Source organism: Apium graveolens, chromosome 10, assembly GCF_009905375.1.
Source record: "Apium graveolens cultivar Ventura chromosome 10, ASM990537v1, whole genome shotgun sequence".
Taxonomy (NCBI): Eukaryota; Viridiplantae; Streptophyta; class Magnoliopsida; order Apiales; family Apiaceae; genus Apium; species Apium graveolens.
Genome location: NC_133656.1, coordinates 186,926,879 through 186,944,405, shown reverse-complemented (window position 1 = coordinate 186,944,405; position 17,527 = coordinate 186,926,879). Strand labels below are relative to the sequence as shown.

Sequence of the window (17,527 nt, the reverse complement as noted above, 5' to 3'; positions counted from 1 at the left end):
TATAGATAGATAAGAGAGTTAGGTTTTACTCGATCCAACATCATAACTGCTCCGTGTTTAATTTGTCCTTCTGTTGCGTATTTTGTTTGTTAGATAATAGATATGTCTCTATTGATCTATGATTGATTCGAGAAAATTATCTATTAAATTTTATGTGCTTGTTCGATAATGTAGTTTGATAAGTTAGGTAATTTCGATAATTTAGTTTGAGAAGTTGGGCAATTTACGAAGCAGCATCATAACGATAAGTTAATATCTCTCATTCGTGCTATTGCTTGTTCTGGTGAAGTCGAAGCATGTTTTAGTTGTTAGAACATCTTAGACGATCCATGTGTTAGGTATGCTTTTCATCTGTTTAATATGTTTATAGTTGATTAAAATTTGATTGAGCAATTCTTTTTCCGTTAGTGAGTCTAGTTGTTCAGTGGTCTAGATTGATGTTAGTCATTTTATAAGGCCGTTTCTGGATGTGAAGTGGTTTATATTGTTGTATAGATGATTATCGATTGAGCTACTGAATCAGGTGGATAGTTCTATTATTTGTGAAATTTTTATTTATTTGTGTGTAACTGTTACGAATATATGAGTGATGATGCTATTTGAGTGGTTAAATACTGATGAATTTTATATTTGTTGCTATTCTGATAGAGTTGTTTGGCTCTGCGATACGAGGACTTGGTCCAGAGGGAGATGAAATCGAGTAGTAACCCATGGCTACATGTTTCATACGGAGAGTGGTTCACCTTTGCAGAGCATTGTCTGGATAACAGGTTTTATACAATTGCTATTAAGGTAAAATGTTATAAAATTGAGATAACCAGGTTCTAGAATAAATGAGACGACATGACATTCAAATTTTAATTGCTAAAGATTTAATATAGTCCTATAGTCAAATATTTAAAGGTTAAAACCAATGTTTTAGTGGCCTTGCTGAAATTAAAATTCGCCATCATATGTAACATATGAATTACAAATTTTTACAGAGAACACAAATACTTGACAGCTGAACGAAAAAGTGGTTTGACTGTTGTGCAACTAATTCAACTACTCGGCCAATGGCTTCACTGACTTAGCGTTTGGGTATTTCAGCCCTAACAGATACTTTAGTCTTATAACATTAAACAGGCGAAAATATTTTCGCAGTATGACTTGATTATGTGTTATGGCATTCAAATTTCTTGTCATCTTTTATGTTGTTAAATTATATAGTAATATGTTTTTCCATGTTGTAGAACCAAGTACCTAATTATTTTACTAAATAAATTTGCAGCACTTTCAGTTTCAAATTTGATTAATTACAATTGTAGTGTTCAAGAGTTCAGTTGGGACTGTGTACCTGTTAATTGGAACTCTACCTATTTAATTTTGTTATCATCCATTCATCCCTCTACCTCTTGACATAGCCTTTGTGAACCGTTAAAAATATTGATTTTTTTTGTATCTTGATAACATTGTTCTCTCAGTGAGTGTACACTAGTTTTGAATGTTTACATCCAGTATATTTTAGAGGACAAGCATATCAAAAGTTTCAATTAAAGAGATTTCCTAGCATTCCTCTAGCCTAAATTACGTTGTTTCCATAAAACTCGTTGTTGTTTCTGTAACCTATGTTTTTCTTGCTGTTGTGTTTGATTATTTAGGTCCTGCGGCTGAAGATATATTTCACTGGCAAGCTACAATTATGGGCCCTCCAGATAGTCCTTATTCAGGCGGGGTTTTTCTGGTGACCATACATTTCCCTCCAGATTATCCATTCAAGCCACCAAAGGTGTAGTGCTTCTTTAGCTTTTACTTATATATGTTTGGATACACGCAATCTCATTTTGTATATCCAAAACACGATTTGTTTGTAAGATGGGCTTAATCTAGACAAGTTTCCCTGTCCAATACATTCTTGTTGGCTTCACAGATATGCAAAATGTTTTTGTACGCACTCCACTTTCTTCCGATTCTATACTTGCAAGTTGCATTCACTGTCATTTGGTTTCTACTTTGTTGTATAAAGTTGTTTCAATAGCAGTGTCATATATATAGGAGAGACATGGGATTAAAGAAAATTAAGACTATCATATATACATTATCTGCAATAACATTGATTTTGATCACCAACCATCGTTTAGTTGTCGTGGTATAAATGCTATGGTTGAAGAGTTGGAATGAGGGAGTACCGCAAGGACATATTGTTAATTAATCTAAAAGTAAAAGAAAGAATGTAGGAAGGAAGGCTGAAAGAAAAACAGAGAGTGCGAAATTTATGTCAAGGTTTGCGAGCAAAATAGGTAAAAGTATGAATGAAGCGTACATTTACCAGTTTTTGGGATTGTGGCCAATTTTAAATTTGTATGAATGGGGGTGCAGGGAGGAATGAATAAATAAATATTCACCTACAAATAGTACATTCCATTTCCCAAATACATTTCGTCAAATCAAACAGAGCATAGAAGTTAAGATGCCAAAATATTGTGTCATCAATGCAGTTAGAGAATCATATCATGGTAAATTGCTACGTGAAGTACCATAAGAAGATCTGGATTATCATTTATTTTCATCATTAGTTCCCAAGTAAATTTAAAGTTGGCCATGTAAGTTTGAATTAACTCTGCTTTGCAAGATAACATATTAAGTATACAAAACCCTGTAAGTAGGTTGATCCTTTTCATCCCGCTTTCTTTGAGTGATCCTTTAACTTTTTTCAGTCTTCAGGGTGACAATTGTTTTCCTAGTAGTTGAAGATCCCTTGTAATTACTCCTGAAATCTGTGTGTACTGTATCATTTCTTTTAAAGATATTTTTAGGTGATATTCCATAAATCTGATGTAGGTAAATTAATATTTAAGGGAGTGTGGGTGTTTATGTATATTTATATTCATAAACCTGGAAAGAATTTTTATTGAGCTATCTATAAATAATCCAGTGTCAAATAAATGCAACTGAGATGTTAACAACCTTATATATGTATGGCGGTGTTTAAATTTGAGCTAGACATGTAAATATATAATTTGTTGAACATAATTATATGCTTCTTGATTCTCAAATATGTTCTGATGAACTGTTGGGGTTGAATTTTGGGAATAATTGTTATTTCTGGTCGAATTTAAATTTTTTCAGGTCAAGCATCTTTGATGCCAAAGCAGGAATCGCTCTAAATGATAACTTTGGCAAGCTTGTTTCGTGGTATGACAATGAATGGGGATACAGGTAAACAGTCGTTCTCATCTAATTGTGATTTACGGTTCAGTTGTTTCTCTTATGAGCAAAGTTGACTGTTAAATTCTTTTACATATGTCATTTTGGGTGGTTAATGCAGCACCCGTGTGGTTGATTTGATCGTGCACATGGCATATGTCCAGTAAGTGGGGGATCGTACTTGCTTGCTTGGGATAAAGCGGCTTGCTCATCTTATCCTTTCCAGTTGATCTAAATAATGGGAACTTATATGGGCCTTTGCTATCTTGTGTAGAGAGGATTTGTGTCTCATATTTTGAAGAGTGTTCAAAACAGGATAGTGAAAAAACTATCTTACAATTTTCATTAGACTGAATGTCTTTTTTGGAGAATGTAATAGTTTAGATTTCAGATCATATGTTTTACTATTTTTTAAAACTCTACACAATTTGGTCTATAAACTTCTTATACATCACTTTCAATTAAGAAAAACTGATGTCAAAAAAGATAATGTACATCACTTTAAGGTAAAAAACTGATGTCAAAGAAATCAGGTCCAAGTCTAAATGAAACATAAAAATCACTTTGTTTAAGATAAAACTGATGTCAAGTAACATTATAAACATCATTTTTAACCAAACAAAACTGATGTCAAAAAACACAATGTACATCAGTTTCAGACAAACAACTGATATTAAAGACTAACATGTTCAAGTTTTAATGATACATAGACATCACTTCATTCTAGAAAATACTGATGTCTATACGCTAAATTAGACATCACCTTTCATTGAAGAAACAGATGTTTAATATGTCATTTTACATCACCTTGTCAAAATTATCGATGTTTTTGTGACAAAAAACATAACTCAATATATGTTTAATATGTTTTAATAGGTGTAATTTTGTTATTAAATAATTTTGTTATAGCATTTTTTTATAAAAAATCATCACATAGACATCAGTGTTTTTCACTAAAATCGATGTTTTTGTGACAAAAAACATAGCTCATGATATGTTTAACATGTTTAATTAGGTGTAATTTAGTTATTAAATGATTTATTTATAGCATTTTATGTAAATAATCAACAAATAGACATCTGTTTTTTAACTAAAATCGATGTCTAATCGAGTATAGACATCGGGTATTCACCGATGTCTAGAATAGACATCACCGACATCAACATCGGCTGGGAAACAGCATAGACATCGGCCAAAAAGCGATGTCTATGGACTTTTTTCTTGTAGTGTGAGGATGAAAAGATGGCAGTTGATAGTGAGGATGAGATGGATGATCAATTTCCAGAGTTCAATTAGGAGGTTGATATGGCTAATCCTAAATTCCACTTGGGACTGTTATTCAGAGGTAAGGATGTACTGAAAAGGGTCATTAAGAGTCATGCCATAGCTGAGAGAAGACTTGTGCTCAGGACAAGGAACATGGGAAGCAAGATCCCGTATGTGTGCACCCCTCCCTGCACCTGAAAATTTATGCAGCTAAGTGTCAAAGGAGTGAGTCCTACCAAATAAGGACATACAAGGGGAAACACACTTGTCAAACAACATTTCATCAAAAACAGGTGACTGCAGACTGGATAGCAAGGAGATATATTGATGAGATTAGGATGAATCTTAAATGGGAAGGTGAGGCTTTTCAGATGAAGGCTGTGAATGATTTGGGATGTCATGTCAACAAATCCATGTGCTACAGAGCAAAGAACATAGCTCTCAAGGCTATCAATGGCACTCATGAAGAATCTTATGCTCAAATTTGGCACTATGGTAATGAAATTAAAAGAGTTATGCCTGAAAGCACCATAGCTATTGAACTTGAAGAGGTTGAAGCTGGTCAAGAAAGAGGAAGGTTCAAGAGAATTTATATATGTCTTGGACCAGTTAAGAGGGGTTACAAGGCAGGTTGCAGACCAGTTATTGGCTTGGATGGCTGCCATTTTAAAGGGCCTTTTGGAGGGCGCCTACTTAGTGCAGTTGGTATGAGTTTAGAGGATGGAATGTATCCTATAGCATGGAGTGTTGTAGATGCAGAAAACACTGATAACTGGTGCTTGTTCATGAAGAAGTTGAAAGAAGACTTGAAAATTAACAATGATGGAGTATGGACCTTGATAAGTGACAAACAGAAGGTGGCCTATTTCCCTTACTCACCTATTTCATTTTATTTAATAGCATTTCACTAAATCAACTGATTTAATTATTTAGGGTCTAATCAATGTACTTGAGCAATTGTGTCCAAATGCTGAACACAGATTTTGTGTTATGCATTTGTATAACAATATGCACAATGAGCATAAAGGGCTGGGTCTGAGAGGTCTACTTTGGAGTGTTGCAAGGTCAACAACCTCATTTCATTTTGAGAGGAACATGGACACAGTTAAAAAGGTAAATTTAATTTATGCAGTAAGATAAATTAACTTATTTATTTTATGCCTTGAAACATAGAATGAACTTATATTACTGTTGTTTATACAAGTTGAGCAAAAATTATTGGGAGTGGCTAAATGACAAACCAAAGGAACAATGGAGTAGGTCGGGTTTCAGAACCACTTGTAAATCTGACATTTTTGTCAATAAGTATTGTGAGGTCTTCAATGCCTCTATCAGAAAGGTGAGACACCTACCAATAATTGCAATGCTGAGATGCATACACCTAGCTGTCATGAGTAGAATCCAGAGAAGGATGGTTGAGGCTCAAACTTGGGAGCAGGAATTCTCTCCAAATCCACTAAAAAGACTAGAAGAGTGAGTTAATTTAAGTTCTAACATGTTTTAGTACTAACATTTTATTTACACCTACCTGTCATGTTTTAGTACTAACATTTTATTTACAGGGCAAAGAAGAAGTCTGTAGCTTGCCATGTCACTTGGTCAAGAGGGCCTAGGTATTTAGTTCAAACTTCTGCAGGTAGATATGAGCTTGTTGTTGACATTGTCTATAGAACTTGTGCATGCAACAAATGGCAACTTACCGGCATTCCCTGTTTTCATGTTGTGGCATGCCTGAATTCACATGGTTTTAATCTGCATGATTACATTCACAGATGTTACTCAGTAAACATGTTTAAGAAGGTAAAAGTAGTAACTTGTTCATTTTCTCAGATTTAATATGCACTTGTCTAACTTAGTCTAACTTGTTAGGTATATTCACATTTTGTTGAGCCAATTAATGGTAACGAACAGTGGGAAAGGACTGCTTATACCAAGCCCCTACCTCCAATTGTTAAACCTTCAACTGGTAGACCTAAGGTAAGGAGAAACAAGAAGAATGATATTCCTGCAGCTCCTGATGCAACTTCTTTGAAAAGAAGGAGGACAAGTGTGCAATGTGGAAATTGTAATGTATGGGGTCACAATAGGAGGACCTGTCCTTCAAAGGTATTTGTGTTTGTCATTTTTCTTTATCAAAATATATTTGTTTGTCGCTTTTTTATTTTTTATTTTATATTTTTTAAATACAGAACAATGAGTCTACAATTGAGGGGAATGCTACTGAGGGAAATGAAAATGTGACTAATGCAAATCAAACTGTTGAGGGGAATGAAAATGTGACCAATGAAAATGCAAATCAAAACACTAAGGATGAGGAAGTTGCTAGAGAGCCAGAAGAAGGTGGTGAAAATTTTGCAACTGAATTTATGCATGGAGCATCTCAGCCTACACATGAGATGGATGAAAGCCAAGGAGGTGTATTCAGCCCTCAATCACCAACTACAAATTCATTTCTAGGGACCACTTGTATCACTCTTAAGGCATGGTAGCAGCAACATAAAGTTACCACAAGGGCTGAGATTATGAGGGCCAGGAGTACTAGGGAAAGAAAAATGAACAAGAAATATGCAGATTAAAACTATTAAGGCTAGTTGGTGAAAACTAGAATTGTGGTTGGCTAGTATTTTGTATGCCAAAACTGAAGGCAAATCAGGTGTAAGGCAAATGATGTGCCAAGTCTTTTGTATGCCAAATATTGTGCCATAACTCTTTTGTATGCAAATATTGTGCCAAGACATTATCAATTTCTAACTTATTTCTTTTCCATTATCAGTTTTCTGTACTCTAAATATTGCCCTACTGTTGTTATTTCTTTGCAATTAACACAAACAATTCAGAACACAAATAATTCAGATATGCACAATGCAAAACAAAGCTGCCACTTCCATTCAATACCAACTACATTTTCATTAACTTCTTACTTCACAACAATATCAACATTCACTACATACAACCACCAACTACATCTACCCCTACCATAATTCACTATTTCTCACTCCCCCTGAACAAACACAGAAACAAGCAAACTAAACACACTACACAAATTCGAATTCTCCATTTTCGAGCTTCCCTCTTCTGCACCTCTACCAATTGCATCTCATAATCGCCTTCCATGGCTCTCAATCTCCTTAACAAACCTGGAATTACAATCTGTGCTCGACTACATAGAGGACCATCGACCCATTGGAAGTACCTGCATCCACGACTTCCTTCCATGCAGTTCTTAAACCTACGACCAGCATTAGCATCAGTACAAGCAACTCTATCCGCTGCAAGTCTTCCACAATAACAAAAAGCAATTAAGGGGAGGTGATTTTGGGTGTTGGGTTTGCTTTTTCTAATTATATAATTGTGTGTATACTAGTCAGGGCATATAAGGGTGTTTATATATATCTGTTACTTGTTATGACTGTTACAACGTTAAAAATTCCAAAATTACCCCTTACTCCATTACACCTGTTAGCCTTTACTTGACGGCAGCCAAGAGCGTCGGCCAACATTCCGTTAAAGTGAAAATTCGGCTAATATTTTGAAAATCAGTACATACTACAGCTACACCCTGTAATTTACTCTTATTTCTATAACCACATTCTGCACTTACTCACGTTCAATATTCCAGATATACAGAGAAAAAAGGGTAATTTCGTGGTCGGGCTCCCAATAAGAGTTGCTAACTCCAATATTTATGTCTACTTGTTTTGTAAGTTGCTTACATTTTGCAGTAAAAACTATGAAAATTATAACTTTTTTCATAATTTTCAAGTGATGTAAAATTCATAAAATATTGTATCTTAATATAACATTTTTTTTAGAATTCCCACTTTTTTAAAGTACTTGTAACAAATAATGGAGACAATGAGATAAAACAGTATTAATTATTTAGATTCAAAAAAAGATGAAGAGGATATTTTGGGGGACATGGTTGATTTCTGTTAAATGTCTATTGATATTTTGCCGCAATTATATTTTCTTCTATATAACAAGGCAAACCTTCATCCGTACAACCAGAAAATGATTCATTGTATGGATTCATATATCAACAATATTCCATTAAAATCTTTTTAAAAAAGTTTATTCAGTAGAAGTGTTGTCTGTGTATAATTTATGTTGTTTAATTTACAACAAACTAGAAATAATCGTAAGAATCGTCAATTATAATTAATCAGTAGAGGTATCTATTTGATTAATAGAAAAATCGTGAATTAACCGGTACGATTAATTAAAATAAAATAAGTTATTTTAACAATATTTGATAGGTCAGCTTCATTTATAATAAAATATATGATGTAAAAAATAAGAACTTTAGAAATCAAATCAGTCAAATATATTTTAAAATTAAACAAAAGAGTTAGAACACGAAAATAAAGTACAATTAAAATAAAAATGGACTATTCATGTTTTGTATACCGGCGCCTGGCGGGCTTCAAAACACGTCGATGAAAGTTGGAATCATATACTATAGTGATGCTTCCATTGCAATGATACTTTCTTCATCCTTCCTCTTTCATGCTAGAAAACTTTTCAAGTTAGCAGATATTCTACATATCGTATATGTATTTTTGGCTCCCTTTTGAGAGAAGCATGCATCAAATTTCAGAGGTTCATTTAACTTTCGGCAACAGACAAAATGAATAAACCCATACACTAATATGAACTGGTAGCCGCCTACCCAAAACACAACCAACGAAAATTAGTTAGGGTTTCAATTGGCCTTCTATCTCAATTCGTAGCACCCCACAAAGTTTGCGGTATAATAGTGGATAAGATAGTTGCCCAGCGCTAATGGTGTACGTTTAACTAGGGGTGCACATGGTCGGGTTGGCCGGGTTAGAGCCATTTTAGCAACCCGACCCAATTAAATCGGTTTGAAAATTTACAATCCGACCCATAAAAAATAAAAATGTAACCCAACCCTATCCTTTACTCATTGGTTTGGTTCGGTTTGGGTTGGGTTGAACGGTTTGTTAAAAGTTATTCAAAATATGTAGTTGATAAAAAATATATTTATGATATGAGACTACTTGTGGAGACATACGAATCCACAAACAAGATCATGTTATGTGTTATTCGAGAACATTTTTTAGATATCTTTCGAGATATATAACATTACTCTACGATAAACTCTTGGGTTTATTTGTAGTAAAATATGTTTTATACACAAAAAAGTATAAAAGATCTCTAATAGTGTATGAAAAACAAATTATATAATTGACTATAATTGATATGCAACAAATTTAGTTTGAAATTGAACAATATATTAATTCAAGAAGTATAGAATAGAGATATACATGGTATATATTTATACGAATAAATTAAAAATTCGGGTTGGGTTGGGTTGGTTAAAAATAACTTAAAACCCATACCCAACCCATTAAAGTCGGGTTGACATATTTTTAACCCAACCTAATATCGGGTTATAACTGTTCGGTTTAATCGACCGAAAATAGGGTTGGGTTGGGTCGGTTTGATCGGTTTTGTCAACCCGTGTGCACCCCTACGTTTAAGAGGATATTATACACTTTTAAGGCATCGATAATTCGATATACATTATTAATACTAGTTGGTAACCGTGCAAAGCACTGTCTGAAATTAAAAATTATATTATCACATTATTATTTACATGAAACTGAAACTTATAATATATAAAATGTTGTTAAAATATGTAGTTAAAAAAATCGAAGTTAAGTGTAACTCAAAAATTTCACCTTATAATTCTAGTTATCCATGCACCTAATTATTTATTTTATATATCTGACATGTTAACTTACTAATACGATTATTTTAAAGTAAACCGACGATTTGATGTTCACCAACAAATAAAAATTGAAGGGAAATAAAATTTACAGAGAGTAAAAGTTAATTTTTGTCAGTTGAAATTAGTTATTTTCTAGTGAGTATCAAGATTTAGGACATAAACATGGTTTGCTTATTAGTATAGATTGTTGATAACCCGTGCCACACACGAGCCCGAAATTAAAAATATCGAATTAATATTTGTAGAGAATTATTCATAATCCGTGCAAAACACAAAATAAAATTAATATATTAATATAAATATTAAATTGATCAGGTTTGAATCACATGGGAGTAGATCATTAATGATTATACCTCCTGACATGTCGCTTAAATGCGATTTACCAAGGTTCACGTGATTTGCAAGCTATTGCGTGAACTCGTAGGGTTTACCCAGTGCGCAGCGGTTGCGAGTTACCTACGATAAAAAAAATAGTTATGTGGTTAAAAAGAATCAGATCAGTTATGAAATTTTCCATTATAATTCTAGTTTTGCATTGTTTTAACATATAAGTTTTATTGTTGTAAAACGAATTGTATCTCTATCTTATTAACCAAATATCTGTTCTTTAGTAATTTAATATTAATTAATATAATTTGATAATTATCTTATAATTAGCTTTTTTAATATAGTTTATTTAATATTACTTAATTATCGATAAAAATTAATTTACAAATTAAAAGTAGATAGATGTTATTAAACTTAATTTAATATTACTTAATATAATTTAAATACAGCCCATAAATTTGTTACTGTTAAAATATATTTTTTAATTTAAAGTAAATAAACATTGTGATGGATAGTAACAGATACAATCGTTAAATCAATAGTTTTTAGTTTAAAAGTTAAAAAATGTTACTAAAGTCATTTGCTATTATTTAATTATTTTTAAAATAATACTATAGAATATAAAGTTTATGGAGAATATAAGTCAATTCGTATTAATAGTTTACTTTGTACTTAGTAGTTTTTCAAAATAAAAGTAAATATATGTTATTTTACTAACGTAACTTAATAAATTTTTAATATAATTTATAAATAAATAAAGTTTACGGATAATATAAGTCAATTTGTGTTAGTAATTTACTTAGTAGTTTGTAGTTTTTCTAAAACTAAAAATAAATATAAGTTATTTTACTTAATTTAACATAACTTAATAAATTTTTAATATAATTTACAATCGTTTAAAACATATTTTTATTTTATAAAGTAAATAGACGATTGGATCAATACTAACTAAAAATAAAATAAAATTTATAAAGAATAGAAGTCTATTTGTGTTAAAAACAAAGTTTAGTGATAATAGAAGTCAACTTATGAGATAAGTACCAAATTTGGTATTTTGGTATTTTTCGCACCAAATTATATATGATTTCGCTTATTAATAAAAATGTATAGATTAATACGGCGATACCAATAAATATTTAAATTAATTAAATAGGGTGAGAAGACTCAGAATCATGTATAAAGTTCTTGTACAATGTTTAGTCAGGTAATTATAAAATTTTAAAATGTTAGAGATCCTTTTATACTATTTACATAAGAAATTAAATAAATTAGATTGAGAAGACTCTGAACACTAAATAAAATTTCCTATAAAATGTTAAGTAATCCGTTATTTTAAAATTTAGACGGTTGAAAAAAGATCATCTTAATACTATACACGAACAATTATACCAAAATTACCATGCATGAATACATTTTTTTTGGTTGTTCAAACTTTTGAAGTACTATAGGAAATTCAAAAACTTAAGAAAAATAACGTTGACCTACATTAAGGCTACCAACTTGACAACTTACAATCGAGCAGGCTACTTGTGTATAGTGTTGACGGACAAACAATAGTGGATTAGTGGGAAAAACTTATACTACAATTAATCATGGTTTTAGTGGGAGTTAAAGCAGTGTGGTCACCGGTTTAGGTGGCATGGAGATCATTAGTTTGAACTTTGTAGGTAGCACACGAACTTACAAAATTATATACCACACGCATTAGTACATAAATTATTAAGTTAGTTAGAGATAAGTTAATGATGGTTTATTTTTGTGTTAAAGAAAGGGTTAACATCAAATTCCTTGGTAATTATTCTTATCAACAAAGAAATGTAACTTAAACGTACATTAATTAAGGCTGGACACCAACTAATTATCTGATTATGCATTGTGTGTGTCACTAGTATACTCTCCAAATTTTACTCTTTTTTTCCTTAGTACATGTTTATTTTATAATATTAAGTTGGGAATAGAATTATGATTCTTTAAAATTTTCAATTCTATGTATGTTTTGTAAAAATATAATAAAAGTTATCCAAAAATTATAATTCACTAAATTATTATATCATATATTTATTTTGTTGGAGCACGTGATATGATTATAATTCCTTTTAATACTTGATGGGAGGGAGTATTATTTATCCCCTCTTACAAGTCAATTTTAAAGAATTAAAATTCTTTTAATCCCATGTAAAACAAATCATTGAAAATTTTAAAGGACTGTATCCATTCCCAAAGACTATCACTCAAAGCAAATATAAAGATAAAATTTTAAATAATTATAATTCAATTATATACTTAATCCTTCCAAATAAATATATGATAGAATTATTTTATTCATATAATTAATTTTAATGAATTAGTTATCTTAAATTATTATCCCGAAATTATAATTTCATAAAACAAATATTCCTTTGAAAAATTCAGTTCTGCACTGATCCTCATCCAAGACCCCCAAGGCACTATTTGGTTTTCGGCGCAGTTTTGTGTTGCTAAATACTCCTACATATGCAAAATGTGGATATAATTAACCTAATCCAACTCTCCACTTTTACTAACTTATATAGTACATATTTCCGATATGCATGTGTTTTTCATTTAAAATATTTAACGATAAATTCTTCAAATTTCATGTCAAATATCAACATTTGTTAATGTGAAGATGAATCTATAGTTACTGCCTACTTTAAGAGTCTCAGTGAACTAGTAAAATGTATTTAGGACAAGATAATTAAGAGTTTTTTTTATTATAGATAACCTGTGACTAAAATAATAGCTATCTCCTTTTTAATCAAGTAAGACAACCCTTAACCTGACTGATTTTAAGTTGAAAAATATCTATATAGGTAATAGCTCAGCATGAACAAGTCGGTAAATACTTTTTTGAACAAATTTGAGTTACATATGTTTTTGGAAAGTTCAACTTGACGATATTATATTTTTGCAAAAATAGTGCCCCGAATTTAAAATTGCATTTGGGCCTATTTGTTTATACTTTGAATTTATTTTACCGTGAACTGGGGTTTTCACCGAAATATCATTCCTATCTTTTCAAAATAGGGACATTATTACATCTTACATTTTTCAACAATATTCATGAGACAACAGGGTCTATTCCGGCTTGGTTTATCAATTTATTCAGCGATCCTGATTTATAAATTGAAAGAAAAAATCTACAACATCGTATAAACCTGTCAAATCATTTGTGTCATATATTTTTGTAACGTATATTTTCGTATTTTATGTACTTAAATGTCAAATCTAAAATCGGTCCGTTTAGGATTCTTGTAAATATTGCGTCATTTCGTGTCGTGTTTTAGTCTAAAATAAAAAATAACATAAATTTAATTTTTTTAAAAAATATAAGATTTTTTGGTGAAAAGTTTTACAAAATATATGAAACGTATATATTTAAACCATATATATATATTTTTAAATCAAGTGTTATATTAAAGATAAATAAGCATATATTTATTATAAATAAATATATTTATTTATTTATTATAAATATAAATATTTAATTTTAATATTTATTTATTTCGTATATTTAGTGTCGTATATCCAAATGATAAATACAAAATCGACACTAAATTTTGACTGTGTATTCGTGTTTGTACATATTCGTATCGTGTACTAAAAAGACAAATACAAATAATAAATTTTTGTGTCTTTACGTTTGATGTAAATCGTATCGTGTTTAAAATTATCGAATATAACTTGATATGTATACAATAATTAGTTAAAAAAAACATAAACTAGGGAAGTGGGGTTTTGATCGTCAATATTGAATTATTCAGTATTATTGTGCGACGACCGTAACCTAAAGTACAAGAGAGCAGGAGGGACCCACATCACAATAGAAGAATAAAAGAACAGTAGTAGGTTGGCCGGAGAAAAGAAGAGTGTGGCGAAGAATGTGGTAATGGAGGTGCCCACACCAAGCCCTCTCCTTTATATCCCAAGCACTGCTCTAAGCTCCCTGTCATTTCGTTGTCTAACAGGAGTACCAATTAGGTCATCCATTAAATCACATTTCCCTTGGTATTTATCTTCTTAAGCGGCCGTTTTTTCTAAATCATTGATTGGATGATTCAGAATTTGTACATTAATTTTCGACTTACGAAAAAATGTAGTAAATGATACCTAAATTATATATTCATTGAGTAAATTGAGTTTGACCGTTGTCACTGCTGTTAAATTTATACTCTTTTTACTCAGAAACAAAAATATATTTTAATTAATTAGCAAAAAAGAATTATACTATTTCATTAGAAACACAAAAATATAAAAAATCTTGATATACTAAAATACTAAATTTAATTTCAACACTCATGAGGACCGGCCAAAAACTAAAATATTAATTTTCCTCAACTAGACCAAAATTATGTTATGGACTAAACGTCTGACCCAAAATGTTAAATATATAGTAAATGTAAAAGTTCATGCGTATATATCGAAATAATTTCTCGAATATATATATATATATATATATATATATATATATATATATATATATTTAATAATTGAAAAATGTTAAAAAGAATAATTTTTTTGTTTTATGTAATATTTGTACAATAATTTCGTAATATCACATTTAGTTCTCATTAACCAAATTTTTTTATTAGATTTTATTTAATAAAATTTTAGTAAGTATTTATATAATAAAATGCATTCAATAATTTTAAATTTATAAAAATATTTCAATATATTTCAATTGCAGTTTGATAAATACTAATATTTTTCACAAATTTATAAGTTAACCCTCGTTTATTTGTTATAACCTTTGATCAGGATTTATATATATATATTGGATTCATCATATATTAATTCAAGAATGTGTTGTAACTAACTCAAGAATTTTATATTATTGAATATCAAAAGTTTAATTCATTTTAACTCAAATTTACTACTCCCTCCGTCCTTCACATCTGTTTACATTTTTTTTGAAATATCCCTTCCAATTATTTACATTTCAAAAATTTTCAAAAATAGTCATAAAAAATTACTACATTTATTAGTTCTCTCCGATATACCACTTTATAAATATAATATTAATCGGTCCCGCTAATTTACTCACTTTTTTTAATTTTTCTCCACTGCTTTATCATTTTTTAACCTCCGTACCCAACCCAAATTTAAACAAATGGAGGGACGGAGAGAGTACATTTTATGTTCTTTTATAAATTTATGTATTTAATTTAGTTATTTAATTAATAAAGTAATAATCTTTGAATTTACAATAATATATATATATGCACACACATATATTACATTAATATCATAATATTATTTAAAAATATATACATTATAATTTTTAAAAAGGTCCCCAAATTATCCTCATAATTAGTATTTCATATAGCATATTGATTGTTATAAATTTATGTTCCAGATTAGTATATCTTATAAAATCTAATTATTAACACACTTATTATAATTCTAATTAAATATTTTTTTACCTTTTTAAATCTATAAAAAGAGTATAGAATATTTGACTGATGAATATATATTTTGCCATTGCAAAATATTTTTATTCAAAATCTCACCCTATTTATTATAACCTAAGATGTACATGGATAATTAGATATACCAAAATTAACAAAAAAAGATACTTGTTTTGGATAGTGTATTACGAGAAATATTAATAAAAAATAGACATGACGAATATAACGTAAATAATAGTTATTGTATATTTTAATAATAATTTCAATTCAAATTTTCTTAATTTAGAAATATATAACTTATAAAATAATATTACAAACACGCTACATGTATTATGTTATTTATATTAGCTCAGATTTTAATATTATATTTTATGTATCAATCATTAACGTTGAAATTTGTTAAAAAGTGGTTGGTACCCTAATTATATTTGTTTTGAAAATACGATACATGTCTCGTGTTCATTTAATAAATGATCAAAATGTGGTGAAAAGTATATCCAAATAAAATAAGAACCCTAATTCGGGTGTTATTATACATCGTATATTTTGTGTCTCATATTATTTTAATAAATGAACCATGCATGAACTTGATTTACATTCATATTCGATCAGATATTGTTCTAAAAACCAAGAATTTTATACTTCATTGTCATGCCGATTATGAAATCTTAAGTGCGAATTAAATTTTAATTGGTACCGGATTATAATTTGTGTGTCATATAATTTAACATACTTATTTAATAGTTATCTATCAAAAACTATGTACTTTGTGTTTTTCAATATTTGGTTGTCAAAAGTTTGTGGAGATTTCTATTGTTATTGCTTGTTATTGCGGGCTTTTAATATTCGACTCGGACTTGATGCATCATAGACTATTGGGTTTGGATAAGAAAATATATAATACTTGTTTGAATTTGATTTATATCTGATTTGTAATACTCGAGATTACATTATATTTGAATAAAATTATATTAAATCCAAATTTGGACACTAAAAATTTTAATGATCTCAAATTTGAGTATTTTTCGAATAATTCGTCCAACTCCATAATAACTATAATGTCCGCTTCACTCTTATTCTCGGAGGAGAAAGAGTACATAAGTTATATAGAGTTGCAAGCTAACTTCTATCGTTCGTATCCCTGCTAACAGAATTTGCCCAATTCAGATAAAATACAGAAAAATAATAATCTAAAAATAATATATTTAACATTTATTTAATTAAATAAATTTAAGAGTCAAAGATTTTATAAAAGATGAATAAACTTATAATTATGTGTAATGATGACAACTATTAAAATAAAATTATACAAAAATATAATTAACATTTTATTTACTCATAAATTAAAAATATATATAAAAATATAATAAGAAGAGAGAATATGTCTTATCTAGTAAGAGTTTTAATCTTAACTCCAACATCCTTGTAGTATAATGGTTATAAAATCAACTTTCAAATAGGTTATCAGGGTTTCAAATCTTACCATTAACAAATATTTATCTTGTTTTAGCATAATTTATATAAGAGTGTCATTTTTGTGAATTTCAATATATAAGGATAAAACCGT

General features: G+C 29.7%; 1 protein-coding gene and 1 long non-coding RNA gene across 2 annotated transcripts; both read left to right on the top strand.

Moving 5' to 3' along the window:
- The first annotated feature begins 690 nt into the window (after window positions 1–690).
- Window positions 691–2,800, top strand: LOC141689883 (uncharacterized). The gene is made up of 3 exons (XR_012562552.1): window positions 691–792; window positions 1,641–1,768; window positions 2,704–2,800. It is a non-coding gene; the product is annotated as an uncharacterized LOC141689883 (long non-coding RNA).
- A 1,990-nt stretch (window positions 2,801–4,790) lies between these two features.
- On the top strand, window positions 4,791–6,941 carry LOC141691452 (uncharacterized). Its single transcript, XM_074496191.1, has 6 exons — window positions 4,791–5,279; window positions 5,386–5,565; window positions 5,657–5,925; window positions 6,015–6,252; window positions 6,364–6,558; window positions 6,642–6,941. Exons 1-6 carry the CDS (start codon window positions 4,791–4,793, stop codon window positions 6,939–6,941), a joined length of 1,671 nt encoding a protein of 556 aa, XP_074352292.1.
- Window positions 6,942–17,527: the final 10,586 nt, after the last annotated feature.